The following is a 13,894-nucleotide window of genomic DNA, read 5'->3' on the forward strand; positions in this document are numbered from 1 at the left end:
GGGAAATTGTGAGCGGTCGTGCAGACGGCATCTCCTCAAGCAGGCAAGGGCATCTCCTCTCTTTGAGAAGAGCTCCATTGGTGCTTTTCTGGAGTCTTGAAGAACTGCTGCCTATTATAAAAGGTGAAATGACCTAACCAGTAGAGCTTGCATGACGAATTTGCAGCACAGCCAGGAATGCAATCAACAACTACTAACACATGGGAGCACGTTTTCTGTAGGTACAAAACAGCTCTTTCTGCTGCAGCAAGTACCAACTTGTGCTGGGAACAGCACAAACGTCTTGACCTTTCCAGATTAACACCTTCATTCATTAGTTCTGAATGGTCAGGCTTAACATCAGGATTTAAAAAGTATCATCTGTCTTGTGCTCTGGATACAACTGAGTCAATGGAGAAATGAAGCAAGGAGAAGACTGACATGTTAGTAAAGAGAAATTTAATTGTGAAGTAGAGACTCAAACTTCAGCCCTTTCTGGCAGGGCTGTTTTCCCAGGGTAGGCTTAGTGTGGATATAACAAACATACACTAGAATAACATAAATCTTTATTTTGTCTGACYACTGTCACACACATGCTATCAAAATAGCTTTTCCAAGAACAAATTAATACAAAAACAATAAATGGTATAGGAGAAGAAAAACCAGAAGAAGCCACACTGCTATGCCTTTTTGWGGATTGGATCTGAAACAATGTCTTGGTTAAAGGGTAGCTTAACCACGATGGAAATAGTTAACACAGAAGACATTAATTTTTCAAATGGGGAAGACCACTTAGGTTCTCAAGATATGAAGTCCTCTTCCCCCACCCCATCCTCATCACAATCCTGCCCTGATGACACAGATGAAACTAGCCACAATTCCCAGGGCCATCACGGCATAGCTGATTTTCACACTGTTGGCACCACTGAAATTGCAGAGGGAAGTACCACAGCATTTGGTGGAGATGGCCGCCACACCGAAGTTCAGGTTTGTCTCAGGACAGTCTGCAGAACATTTCTTGGTGATGCGATATCCTGTGTCCTTGCCTGCATGGAAAACAGGCAAGAAAGGAGAGCTATTATTTAAGATTTCCCCAMAAGTCAAGACCAGAGGGCAATGGGAGTGTGTATATCGTACAACACTTAATTTGCAATGCAGCTTTAACAGAGATTGGCAGATTTGATGAGTTCTGGGTGAATGTCTGCACAATATGRATCAAATATGTGACACCGGAAAGTCCTAGCTAAAGGAATAGCCAGTAGCCTGCGCTCAGGTAGGACAGCAAGATTTCACAGTCGATGCATCTTTGGTTTCTAGAATGACATTCCTTATGGCCTTGAAGACCCTTTCTCTCCTGTGTCACAAATTGTGAATTCTGAGACCAAGCAATAGGATCTGCTGAAGGAAATCCACCTGCTGTAGYGAGCCCAGCAACAAGGTGGTGAGAAATGTATCCCACACACCAGATCACAGGACATTGCTGAGGGATAAGCATGCTCTATATGTTGTGATCCTTAATCCTGGGTGATCATTAGCCCTTTCCAAAGAGCCCAATTAGTACCGCTACAAAAAACTATTGCTCATCAAAGACTTTAGGAAAAAAGAAAAAAGCCATGATAATGCTACTCACCAAATCCAGCAGAGCTGTATGTTGTCGTACAGTACTTCTCATGATCTTCACACTTGTATGTTTTAAGACAGTTCCAGTTGGAGTGTTCATTTTCACATGTATAGCAAAAAAGTGACGAAGCTAGAAAGAATGCATGTAGCACRTGTTAGTTGTTTCCACTAATGCCCTCCTGGGCAGAAAGTGTCAAATGTCACAGGAGGACATGTCCCTATGTCTTTTTTTGGCTAATACAAGGAGAAAAATATTTTAAAAACAACTTTTCATAAAAGGTGAAATAAAAGACTGTTTTTTGATTAATGAAGCTAAGAAAGCAAAACAAACCAGATTTTTTTTCTCTCTGCTTGACGTTTTGGGTGATTAAATTCCAAAACATCTTTCAGACTAAGCAGCACTCTCGGATGACCTTTCTGWTAGCCTGAGCACCGTCTCTATCCGCGCTATGCTGGTGCAGCTGACAGTCATCCTGCAAAAGCAGAGCTTGCTACTTGCCCAGCCAGGTCTACTACTGTTTTGGCAAGGAGAGGATAAACTCTTCTCATGTGAGGGCTTAGTTTTTGGTATTTTTGTGTCAGAGTGCAYCTTCAAAGGACTACATAGATAYGAATTAATTACATAGATATGAATTAATTACATTCTATCACACCCCATGAGCTAAACTACAGAGCATGGAGTCACATTAAATGGAATTCCTTGGGAAAGGTTGCTCTGGACAATAGAAGAATTATTCCTACCAATGACTGGAAAAATATGTCTCTAGTCATCTTACTAGTGGGGCTAAGCTAGGGCTATTCTAAAGCCAGAAGGAGATAGGATATGTATTTATGGACAAAAATGAAGTTGTAAATTGAGTCAAAAYTCCAGGCTGGACAGCTCTTGGCCAAGCTGGAAACAGAGAGAACATTTTCTCAGTCTCTGGAGGTGGATTCACACTTCATGGAATCTGTTTCCCTCATGTTCAGAGTCCCGTGAAATGTTCCTCATTTTTTTTTTTAGCAGAGCTAACAGAGGCAACTGAATAGCTTTGGGGCAGCCTGCTCTACTGACAGCACTGATGGAAAGCTCCTGGTCAAAGATGATGAAATTGGAACCTGGGGTCCTCAGTTCGACCGAAATTTCCCTGGTTCAATTCCTCCTGGCTTTTTAACCCAGAAAGATTTTCATTTCTGTATAGAAAGGTCCATTTCATTTGAAATCGAATCTGTTTTTAACAAACCATTCTCTGGCCAAAATACAAACCTCCTCCCGGGACTCTCCAAAGCCCAGTTGCTCAATTGATTCAGATTCATACCTGAAGTTGAACTTACCCACAACACTTGCTTGGAGAGTTCCAGAAGCAGTTTTAAAGTAAAATTAAAAACCATCTTAGGCCCTAACTACCACAAGGGATATCCAGGTGGAAGAAGAACAGGCTGCTCCTCTCCTCTGTGGGGAGCTCGGTTGCCCAGGGTATGGGTCTGCAGCRTGCTCTGGGTCCCAGCACCTTGCCMTAYGAGTGACTGTCTTGCTCTGGAGCCTACTCATATGCTCTTTTCTCATGCCAGGTGTTACAAGCGTGGGTGTTCCATAACAGCAGATAAATTCACTCTTGATGCTTCCTGTTTTTACCTTCCCTTTAATTGACTATTAGTACTTGCTGCTTCTCCACCAATTGGATGAGTTAAGCCTTTCACCTCTCTCTGAAGGTCTTCCAGCTGTGGRCAACTGCCCTTCAGCATACCGTGCCAGAGCAATCCCAGATACACTGCCCAGCAGTGTCTTACTACATGTTACAGTCCCTGTAGCCCTCCTTGATCTCTTTTTGTGCYAAATCTGACATAAATCATTCAAAGCACTTCCTGCTACAGGTGGAGTCGAGACACCAGCATGTGTGCAAAAGCAACTGAAATGCACTTAAGTGGTCTCTGCAACCGAGTGATGYAAGGAAAATTCCTCCCAATCAGGAAACAGTAACTGCTTAAACCATCATAGCTGTTGCAAAGTCCTTGCCTGCATCTGGCCCCTACCCTACATTAGCTCTAGTTTTGCAATTGCAGCCAGAAATAAGCCTACTGGTACAAACAGGCTTGCCACACTCTTCAGGTTTGCAAACATTCATGCAGAGCCATTGATGGGATCCTAGGCTGAACAGATCCTTAGCCTAATCCAGTAAAGCTATGCCTAGTTTACAGGCTTAAGGAGTTAATGATAGTGCCATACAGAACCATCTTGGGGAGCTCTGCTCTTTGAAAGCTCTGCTCTGGTTTTGCTTTGTAAGACTTTGTGGAAAATCTTCTATAATATTGAGGGTTTTGGTTGAATTTGAATTTTTTTTTCTTTTTTTTTTTTAATTTATGGGTAGAGACTAATTCTCTAGATGTGCTGGATTGAGCTGGTGCACTCAGTCCCTTGCAAAACCACCATATTTTTAAAAAGTTTTAGTATTATCATTATTTGCCAGAAAAACACTCTGTGAAGTACTACATGCCCTTGAGCAGAGGTTCCAGGACTGCGGAAGGAGTAAAAGATCCCTTTGAAAAATATCTAAATGAGTTCCCCAAAAACCAGCCATGTTCTTTAAGGCTCACCTCTTTCCCACCTTCCTTTCCTCTCTCCCTGCCCTACTGCATGATGGCCCTCATGGCTGGCTGGAGGAGGCTTTAGTCATCGTCAGGAGATAGCACTGTGAYTGACCAGTCACTTTCAGCAAAACCCAGCACATGGTAGAGACTGCCTCATCTACTCTTTCAAAAGCCCCTCTGTCCTGATTTCAGCATTGCTAGTGATGGGTACTTGCTGCAATCATTAGCTAGCTGGGCTCGTGACTAAAGTGAACTCCCTCGGGTCAGCTCAGGGTCTTTTTCTAAGTTTCRGGGCTTCAGTGAGGAATACACCCTTAGCTGGCTTCTGCTTCTCATCAGGATATTTCTAAGCAATTATCTARTTGTATCTGCTCCTCCTTTCGGGAAGGGCTGAGCAGGAGCACTCTGCCCTGCCCAGGCACGCTTGCTTGCCCACCACCGCAGGTCCTAGCTGACTGCTCTCCAGCACTTCCAGCCCCACACAGAGCTATCTCCAAAACTGAGCAGTGCGTGATAGTAGGGATCATGCCAACATCACGCAAGTAAATCACACAACATGTCTCTTAGTGCTCGCTGATAAAACAGCTATCAATATTTATTTAAATATTTAAATATTTATTTATCTTCACTACTGCATTGCTTTGCTTGGCCAGATCTCCAGACATCTTTCCGTTAGTATTTTCCAGTGGTTTGTGTTATTTATTTCCATATTAAAATATTTTTTGTTGTTGTTGTTTTAGTATGACTACTGGTCTCTCAGTGCTGGGATGCCATGCAAATTATTCTGTACTTTCTTCCAGTTTCCTTGTAGAAGCTCACAAGGGCTTATGGCCAAGTACAACACATCTGTTACAAACATACTCATTTCCAGACATTTAAACAAACTCCTCAGACCTATGAGCAAAGAACTCTCAGACTTTCAAATATCTGACAGCGACTTAATTTCTTAATTATAATGACATTGAATTGAATTCAATAAATTGAAACATTTAGAGAAGTTGAGGTCTCAACATCAGTCCTGTTATTTTTATCAAAAGTAACAGCAGTTTCATTCAAGAACAGAAAGAAAACCAAAGACAAAACTGTGAGCCCAACTTAATTGTTTGACTCTTAGCATTTTTCAGTTCATATGTAAGTGGCTGGAGCTTGGTACTCCAGAGTGCCAAAGAAAACAGAGGGATTTCTCATCTTCTCTGGGTTAGGGGCTCCTCGTTATACTCATCCAGAAGCTAAGACTCAACAACATTTAATACTGTTTGAAGCAAGTGATACCAAAGGAAAATTGCATATCAGGACTGCAGCAAAAGCTGTCAAATGTCCTTGTCCCTGTGTTCTTGCTAACTTCTCTCCTGGTATTTTCATCCCCTTGGTCTAGGCTCCCCCAGCCTCCTTAGTTCCTTACCTTCCTCAACACACAGGACCACAGCCAGTAGCGCGACGAGAAAAGCCTTCATGGTTGTTGTGCCCTCAGAGCCTGCACAGTGTGAGATGTTACATCATGGATAGGTTTTATACTGGGACTACATCTGCTTTGACTTCCTTTGATTACAGCAATTTTGAGGTTTGGGGAGTGACGGGATATAACACGGGATCAGTTGCTGGGTGTGTTTGTGCGTAGGAACCAACCTAGTAGGGTAGCAATTTTTTCTACCTCTCATTTAGAGCAAATCTTTTTTTCCAAGGTCTCCTTCTGTTGGTCACATCTGCATTGCTAATGTAGGGAACAATTTGTCTGACTCAGATATGGGAGTCCCTTCTTATTCCATAGGGCTGAACTGTGAAACTTGGGGAAAAGCAGAGGCAGGTGTGCCAGTCTGGGGTGGCTCCAAGCTTGCAAGATAGTAGGAGTCACCTGGCATCCCTTGTCCTTTCTCTCTATCATAATATAATAGCTTTATATCTGTAAATTTGGGAATTGGGAGAGGAGAGAAAAAGAGAAGATTTTCACTGGATTGTCCAAAATCATTCAGAGTTTTCTCACTTGTACCAGGAAAAACACTTTATACAGGAAAGCAGTTTGGACTGCTCCTGCAAAGAAAACTGTTTGAGCCTGGGGACTGTCACTCAGAGGCTCTCATGGGCTAGACAGGGATTGGGTCCAATGCTTTTGTTTGCTTCTCTGTCATCTAGAAGCATCTAGAGTTTCCAAGCAAGGATGTTTATTGCTATCTGTGGCCAATGTCTAGACTCTGTCAAGTTTTTCTGATCCCCAGTGACCTTTCCAGTCCTCCTGGACTCCTTTTTTTCTGCTCCCAGGACAAATTCATCACCTTTTACCAAATCACCTGGGACACAGCAAAGGCAGAAAATGTATGAAAAAGCCTAAGGAGTTAAACAGGGAATGCACAAAAGTGAAAAATGGCTGAGAACTGAAACAAGCCCTGGTCAAGAAAAGATCTAAGCAGACCAGGACCTTCAAAGCTAGAGACAGAAAAGACCAATGGTAGCTCTGAGGCAAGGTTTATAAGTTCGCAGACAGTGTTCAAACAGAATAAAGAACATCCAGTCATTAATCTTTTCCCAGTATTGCTCCCCAGTTCATAGACTCTTCCTCCAATCATCTTCCAGCAGAATCCTGAGCTGATGTCCATGAGCCTAATCCCTGTAACTGGTCTGTTCCAGTCATTCTTCCTCTGCCCAGTTCCTCCTTTTCTACAGCCTTTTCAGTCCCCCGTGACTTCTGTCTCTTTGCCCATGCCCAGGATGGGGTGGATGGGCGAGCATCCAGTGTTCAAAGTCTTCCTCTCTGCTCTTTAGTTTGTCCTGACCTTGAGCATGATTTTTTAATCACCTTCTCTATTATCAAGGATGTAGGAGACCTATCTGACAGTTAGTGTAGCAATTAGACTTAGGAAATAATCTGTGAAAAAGCCCTAGTATCTGAACAAGGCGTTATATAAATACATGTATGAATGCTATCAGGAAGGAAATACAATCTGCTAGAGCACAGGTGAAAAGAGTTGGTATAAGTCCATGTGTTTGTTTTCCGTATAATGACCAGCCTCCACTCAGCCATGTGTTGTGAAGGAGAGGAGTCAGGAAAACAAAACTTCTTTCCCTTCCATCCACACCAAGAATACAGAAATGAAACTGAATTATTGCACTGGATTCAGCTCATCTTGGAGGCAACCGAGCTGAAAAATGCAGCTCTTCAGCAAGGAGAAAGGAATAACACATGAACACAGCCCAGAACAAGAAAAGAGAAAGGGTTTGAAATTAAAGCAAATAAATGAACAGTAAAAAAATGACACTGTTAAAGCAAAGTGCTGCTGAATAGAAAATCTGCAAGTGAGAAATGGTCTGTCAAAAGTGGAAATGTGGAAAGCATTTAAATAGATTAGAGAAAGGGAAGGTTAATAATAATAAACAAGATTAATATTTCACCCTGGACTGGAAAGGGAAAAGGAGGTAGCTGAGAAATAAAGGGACAAAGAAAAGTAAATCAAAGGAARCAGACAAAGCTTGAGGTGGGAGGGAATACATAAAGACGGGCAAACGGAGGGTAGGAAGTAAGATGTGATCAGAGGGAAGGGCTGATGCTTCACCATTTTTCCTATGGTGGTATTACTTATCGCTGTGCAAACTGCAATATGTTGCTATGCGTGGGCACTGTTCAGGATTTAACCGCGGCCCATCAAGGTCTGAGGAGCTTTTGCAGAATAGCAATTCTCCATATCTCAGTTTAACCAGCCGCTTCAGTCAGACTCCAGGGTCTTCTGCGCGCCCCAAACAAGGAAAGCAGCTGGKACATCATCTGGCACCTACCTCTATGCTCGTGAAGGAGAAGTTTGCAAATGCTTTGAGACACAGGCCAGGGTCTGGCCAGGTCCCCAAAATTGCTATTCTTGTGCCCTGTTGGTATTGCAATCATGCCTGGGGCCACYGCCAGAGCTCAAGGCTCTGAGCAGGACCACGGGCAGGAGGACAGGCATCTCTTGAAGCGAGGAACAAWTTTTCAGGCAAGGGAAAAGGTCTGGAAGGGTGAAGGCAACTGGCAGAGAGGCAGCAGGGAAAGCAGATGGCATTAGGAGACTTTAGAGAGCAGAGTGCAGAGGAAGTGTTAGAACTCCTTTCTCAGGGACATCAAAAGAGAGAGGGGATGGCAGAAGGGCTAATTTTGCTGCAGAAAGCGGGCCAGGCGGGTGTCAACTAGACCCTGTTGCAAAGAGTGTTAAATAGTTAACAGAGGCTTGGAGCTTTAAGGAAGAAACCTTAACCCACTTTGAGCTTGGCAGCTGTCAGCGCGTGTTTGTGCCAGACCTTGGGAGTGCATTGTGCAAGTCCTGTCCCTTTTGTGTAACCGGAGCCAGACAAAGCGTGTTTTCAGCCCGAGAGGAAGCAGCTACATGAAACAAACTGCTGGGTCCAGAGACTTCTTAATATTAACTACCTAGCACCCTCCCCCTTCCCCTTTTCTTTCCCTCTGAAGGGCAGCTCCAATCACGCTCTCAAGTAGCCTTCCTCTGTAGTTTGGGGGGGGGACTCTCCATTTCAGCTCAGGATTGCAAACAGCAKCCAAGGACAGGGGAGGCAATGGGAGAAGATGGTAAGCAAGAGCAGTGGTTCATGTTCTTGGTGCTCCTGAGTCATGCAGAAGGGCAGGCAAGGCAGGCACTGGTCTGGTCTAGTCCAGTTCTCTCTTCCCTCTTTGACAGGCCAGGGAGGGCCAAGTTGCTTCATCTGGTCATGCAATGGTGGGGTTAGGTGAAGGGCAGAAAGGGGGGAGATTGCAGGAGGCAAGATCTCCTTCTACCCCAGGGAGAAAGGAAGACCTGCATATGCTATTTTGCCTTTCCCCTCGGGACTGGTTGTTACAGGAACGCATCTCTCTTCATCRCTTTCCTATAATCCATCCAGATCTGTAGCTGACCTGTCAGGCTCCAAACAATAGGACAGAGCTCCTCGTCTTGATCTGGTGACAGACAGCAGAGGCTCTCAAACCTTCAGCTAGGAAGGACAAGGGTAGCCCAGGTCCATTTGGCTGAAGTACAAGGCAGTCCCTGTAGGTGCCCATCTCAGTGCCACAGCCATGATGGACACCAGGATCCTTGCTGCCAGTCACAGTGGATGAGGAGCCTGGCTCTAAGCTAGCTCTTTGTTGCCACAGCCACCAGGAGACTAAAACCATTTTATCACATTCCCTTAGCCTCCTAGGTCCTAAGAGATAATACAACCCCATCAGTTTGTAGGCTCCTGGGAAGATATCAAACAGCACCGTCATGCATAGAATCATAGAATCAGTAAGGTTGGAAGGGACCTCTGGAGATCATCTAGTCCAACCTCCCTGCTCAGCAGGGTCACCTAGAGCATGGTAGACAGGGTTGCATGAGGTCAAGCAACTTGATTCACTTCCCTGGTGGTGATCTTGCTGAAAGGCCAGGTCCATACTAGCTCGCCAAAGAGGGCACAAGTCCAGCCCCAACACCATCCTTGCTGCTGGACCATCAGCACAGCTTTGGATGACCTCACGTAGCATTGTCCTAGACATAGGACTACTCCTTGCATGAAGTTTCGATGCAACTGCCCTGTTTGTAAAGAAAAGAGATTAGAGTTATGGATGTGAATCATTGTTCTTGACTCCAGGGCAAAGATTTATTAGTCTAGCAGTGGTATCTCATATGTATTAGAGGTCTGTAGGGTCTGAAAGGGAGAGGATAATGAAGAAGGAGATTGGGAGGAGGAAGGAAAGGCAGTCAAGAAAATTCCTGTGCCCTTTTGGAATCCCCTGGAAGAGTTGGTTCTTCCCACAGAGGACACCACTGGCCATAACTACAGTTGGAGAAAAATGACCCTCATAAGTTTATTTAAAGTGCATTTCTAGAGCAGCTCAATCTATGTCAAAATCTGTCTTTCTCCCTTTACTGAAACTTGGAATTTCCACTTGTTCCAGGTTCAGACCGCCTGATCCTCTTTCACATGAACAGTCAATGTGCAGACACTAAAATGGGGCCGCCCCCTCTACAGCATGTTCATGCTGGTCCTAACAAGTGGGAGTCTGGTCTTTATTTGGAAAATTTAGGTTGCAGGAGGTTTCTGAATCATGCCAACAAGAATGCTTATAAAAAGTAGATCTAAAGCTTTACCACAGAAGATTTTGGCCAGCCTCTCCAGGAAGAAAAATAGGTGATATGTCTCATATTTATTTTCACTAACATCTTTCTGATCCCCATAGGATTTTTTTTTTTAATTATTAAACTTCAAGATCCTGGCGTTACATAATGGTTTACAGAACAGTTACTTGGAGCTGCCAGGTCAGGGTTAAGTAAGACAAACTCCTGTACAACACAGATGTGGTAYCAGCTGGCCATATGGGAACCTCTTCAGCCATCTACCTGAACACCAAAAAAACCTTTCAATTTTGCTTTTGTTAGAAAGAAAATRTTTTATACCTACCTATTACAAAAGCTCCCTGCACAACAGCCCCCTCACACCCCGCCCTGAGATGTCAAGGAAAAGTTCGTGATTTCCAGAATCTCTCTCTTAAAGAAAAATAAAATTGCTTTGGTGTTTTGACTCATCCAGTGCTTTCAAATGCTGAGTATTTCAGGCTTGGGAATGATCTTCTGTGGTGAAACCTGAAATTTCCCTGGTTAGGTGAAGCTGCRATTGAATTGCAAAAACTTAACTTTCATTCTGAAAGCTGTGATGGGTTCCATAGCCAGCCTCTCTTCTATTCATTTTAGGGRTCCCTAGGTCTGATTTATTACAAGGAGGCCTAAACCAAGAGTGAAAAACTTGKACCCTGTGTGGGAAGATGAGGGTGCTCCGGTTTCCCTCGCTCCCACTGACTTGACAMGGCATGGTGTCAAAACCTCAGTTGCATGGCTAGAACTGGCACTTGGGTCATTACGTCTAGAAACYTGTCACACCTCAGGTAATAGCAGTGCTGAAACCTTTGCAATGTCACCTACAAAGCCTACCGAGGAGGGCAGGGAGAGCAGACCTGTCCTCAGGGAGGAGGACTCGGCTGTGAGTCTGCAGCAGGTGGAGGAGTTAAGTATGAAGGAGAGACATGAGCTGAAACCATCCCAGCCCGATGGGTGTGTTCAGCGAGGCAGAGAAACAAACAGGAGGGTATAGGGAATGCAGCTGTACTCCTCACCAAGCAAGCAAAAGGGTATTTTCCCAGGAAGACTAGCCAAAACAGCTGAGGCTGTGGACTGGATATTTTTATTATTTTTTGATTGTTTGTTTTGTTTTTCAAGCACCTTTTGGAAAAGTCAGACATGATTTCACTCGAGTGCATTTGCGCTGATGGTTGGGCAGAGGAAGGGATAGGTATCGGTTTGCTTCGCGAGCATCCCTGTACACTGGAAGTGTGGCAAGCAATCCCAGGTCATGGCTCCTCTCACCTACCACCATCTCTGCAGCTCATGGGGTTATCCTGAGAGTGGCTGGTGTGCCATCAGGCCGCCCCATCTGCAGCTCCCCACGGGTCCAGCTCACCGGCTGTGAGCACAAACACAGGCTCGAAAAGCTCGACGGTGACAGTCTGGAAGGGAGGTGGGAGCCAAAAGTCACCCACAGTGATCTAGAGAGCAACAAATGCAGGATGAAACCACCCTGCATTTGCAGACAGCCTTATGCTTGCCGAGGTAGGATCAACTCGCCCCAATGTGATTGCATGCACAGGGGCTCACGAAGGGCCAAATAGCAGGCTTGACCGACACTGGTCCTGTAAAAATATCAGAGAAAAAGATAACTATGCTTTGAAAGGGTTTTGCGGGGCTTCACTAGCAGCAAAGACTCCCAGGGCCAGGGCAAATTGGGGCTTGAGCGAGGAAAGACATGCACAAATTCACAGGCATGGGAGAGCAATGATTTTTGGTCCTCAGCCCGCAGCAGCTGGAATTGCTGCTCCTGTAGGCTCTGTTTTGCAACACAAACACAGCCTTCACTGGAAGCTGCTGGAGGAGGAATCAGAGAGGGGAAGAAAGCTGGATCTCCTGTAGGAAGAGGAGCTTTCTTTCCTTTGAAAAATGGGCCCAGGTAAATGCCCTCCCATTTCCAGACTGTAAACACAGCGCTTGGCACCAGGCCCTGGTTTTGCTCACAGCCTCTCTCTTCTTCCCCCTTGCATGGAGGAGAACCCAATTTCATTCAGTCTGAAAGGGATTTTGGATTAAGCAAGTGCCAACAGAAATGCCTCTGGGGTGAGCTCAGCTTCAGGATACCTATCCTGAAGGCTCACGCCTTCTCCTCTGAGCAAGGCTTTCGCACAGGCCATGAGGGGACTAGCCTCTCCTCTTCTCTGTGACAGCCACAGTGCCAAGTACTGCCTTCTGGTGTCACTTCTGCACCCAAAGCCCAGCCATGACATCTCCGGTGGCCCCACTCCCACTGGGTCCTGCTTTTGGGACAGGTCCTGTCCATCCTCTCAGGGAAATAACTGCTGAAGGGTAATATCACTTTTCTTCATTTACCCAGGGGCCAAGAGAAACACAGCGAGAAAGGAAGAATGCAAGATGCTGTCCTGAGCACGCAGTCCTTACACGTGTTGCAGACAGACATCTCTGCTGTCACGTTTCTTTGGAAATGACAGGCTCAGAATAGCTGAGATGTGGCCAGCAGAGCAGAGTTGATGGATGGGTCGTGTCTCCCAAAACAGGGACTCTGACACAGGCAGGAGTTGTCCCCTAAACCTCCAGTTTCAGCCTGTGCCAACAAAGGCCCTCCCAGACCAAGCCTAGGGAATAGCCCAGGCCAGTGACTCTTCCCAATGGGCCATCTGGAAGTGGCTGCCTTGTTTTGGGGGTGAAAAGGAGTTAGTCATCCGGGCACAAATATGCATACCCTGCAGCCTCAGGGCCCGAGAACTGACCCTTTCCTGTGTTATGTACTAGTCTGGATGGAGCCCAACTCTCTCCCTCTAGCATTTAGCCTCAGGTGTTGGTTGCACCCATTTGCTTCTTAGCATTCCTGACAGTGCTTGGGACACAATATTTAATGCAGKATGTCTGAAGTGGGAGGTGAGATTACCAGTGGGTACAGTGCTGTGACAGCATCCGACCAAGCTCCTTCCTTGTCCCCTGAAAAAGGAAGGAGCAACACAGCCAGGACCTTTCCAGCCAGGCCTRGGAGATGCTGTGCACCTCCTGCGCTGGTTTCCATGGAAGCGGGACAGCATCTCATGCAGGACTGGGGCCTGCCTCCATTTCTGCCACTCCCATCCCCACCAGCTTGGCAACAGCAGGTATTTTGGGAAATGAAATTAGGTCAGGCCCAGCAGCTTGTCGAGCTCTGCTTCCCCCGAATCTTTCAGCCCTACTGCTAGCACCGCAACGTTGGTGGAAGCATCTGCCTCCTGGCACCAGCCATATCCGCTCCATCAACACAGCAGGGTCTTCATGCACAGGGAAAGCTTACTGCAGCTCTGCGTGTGGGGAAAGGAGACACAGGGCAGCCTGGCATGGTTTTACTGTTTTAAGTGGGGGATAAAATATCACTCTTCCTCCTTGCCACTGCTCACGTGTGCTGATGTGGTGAGCAGATAAGGTGCTCTGTCAGCTTGTGTGGGGCTGGGRAACCTCCTCTCTGCAGCAACACGGGCTGAGACACGGAGGCAGCACCCACTTCTGAGCATGTTGCCCACACTGGCAAGAGTGTGAGGGGAGGGGAGAAACAGGTCAGCAGCAGCATGCAACACTCCCATTGCCTTTCACAGGCTTTCCAAGGACACGAGACTCTGCGTGCCGTCCTGGAGCTGGGTTAGTCCCTGGGACAAAGT

The 13,894-nt window shown here is 45.9% G+C and overlaps 1 protein-coding gene across 1 annotated transcript; it reads right to left on the minus strand.

Moving 5' to 3' along the window:
• Positions 1–421: 421 nt before the first annotated feature.
• LOC146599346 (lymphocyte antigen 6E-like) lies at positions 422–5,683 on the minus strand. The gene is made up of 3 exons (XM_085298720.1): positions 5,570–5,683; positions 1,610–1,729; positions 422–1,025 (listed from the first exon to the last, which is right to left on the minus strand). Exons 1-3 carry the CDS (start codon positions 5,619–5,621, stop codon positions 817–819), a joined length of 381 nt encoding a protein of 126 aa, XP_085154846.1. The 5' UTR covers positions 5,622–5,683; the 3' UTR covers positions 422–816.
• Between the last annotated feature and the right edge of the window lie 8,211 nt (positions 5,684–13,894).

This window comes from Rhea americana, unplaced genomic scaffold (assembly GCF_003343005.1).
Source record: "Rhea americana isolate MKP2758 unplaced genomic scaffold, rheAme1 scaffold_140, whole genome shotgun sequence".
NCBI classification, from domain to species: domain Eukaryota; kingdom Metazoa; phylum Chordata; class Aves; order Rheiformes; family Rheidae; genus Rhea; species Rhea americana.

Excerpts from the sequence above, each read along its gene's own strand:
- LOC146599346 (XM_085298720.1), bottom strand. The coding sequence starts at position 5,621 with ATGAAGGCTTTTCTCGTCGCGCTACTGGCTGTGGTCCTGTGTGTTGAG. Across the intron at positions 1,730-5,569 it reads GGTCCTGTGTGTTGAGGAAG|CTTCGTCACTTTTTTGCTAT; the intron begins GTAAGGAACTAA and ends CATTCTTTCTAG. Across the intron at positions 1,026-1,609 it reads ATACAGCTCTGCTGGATTTG|GCAAGGACACAGGATATCGC; the intron begins GTGAGTAGCATT and ends TTTTCCATGCAG.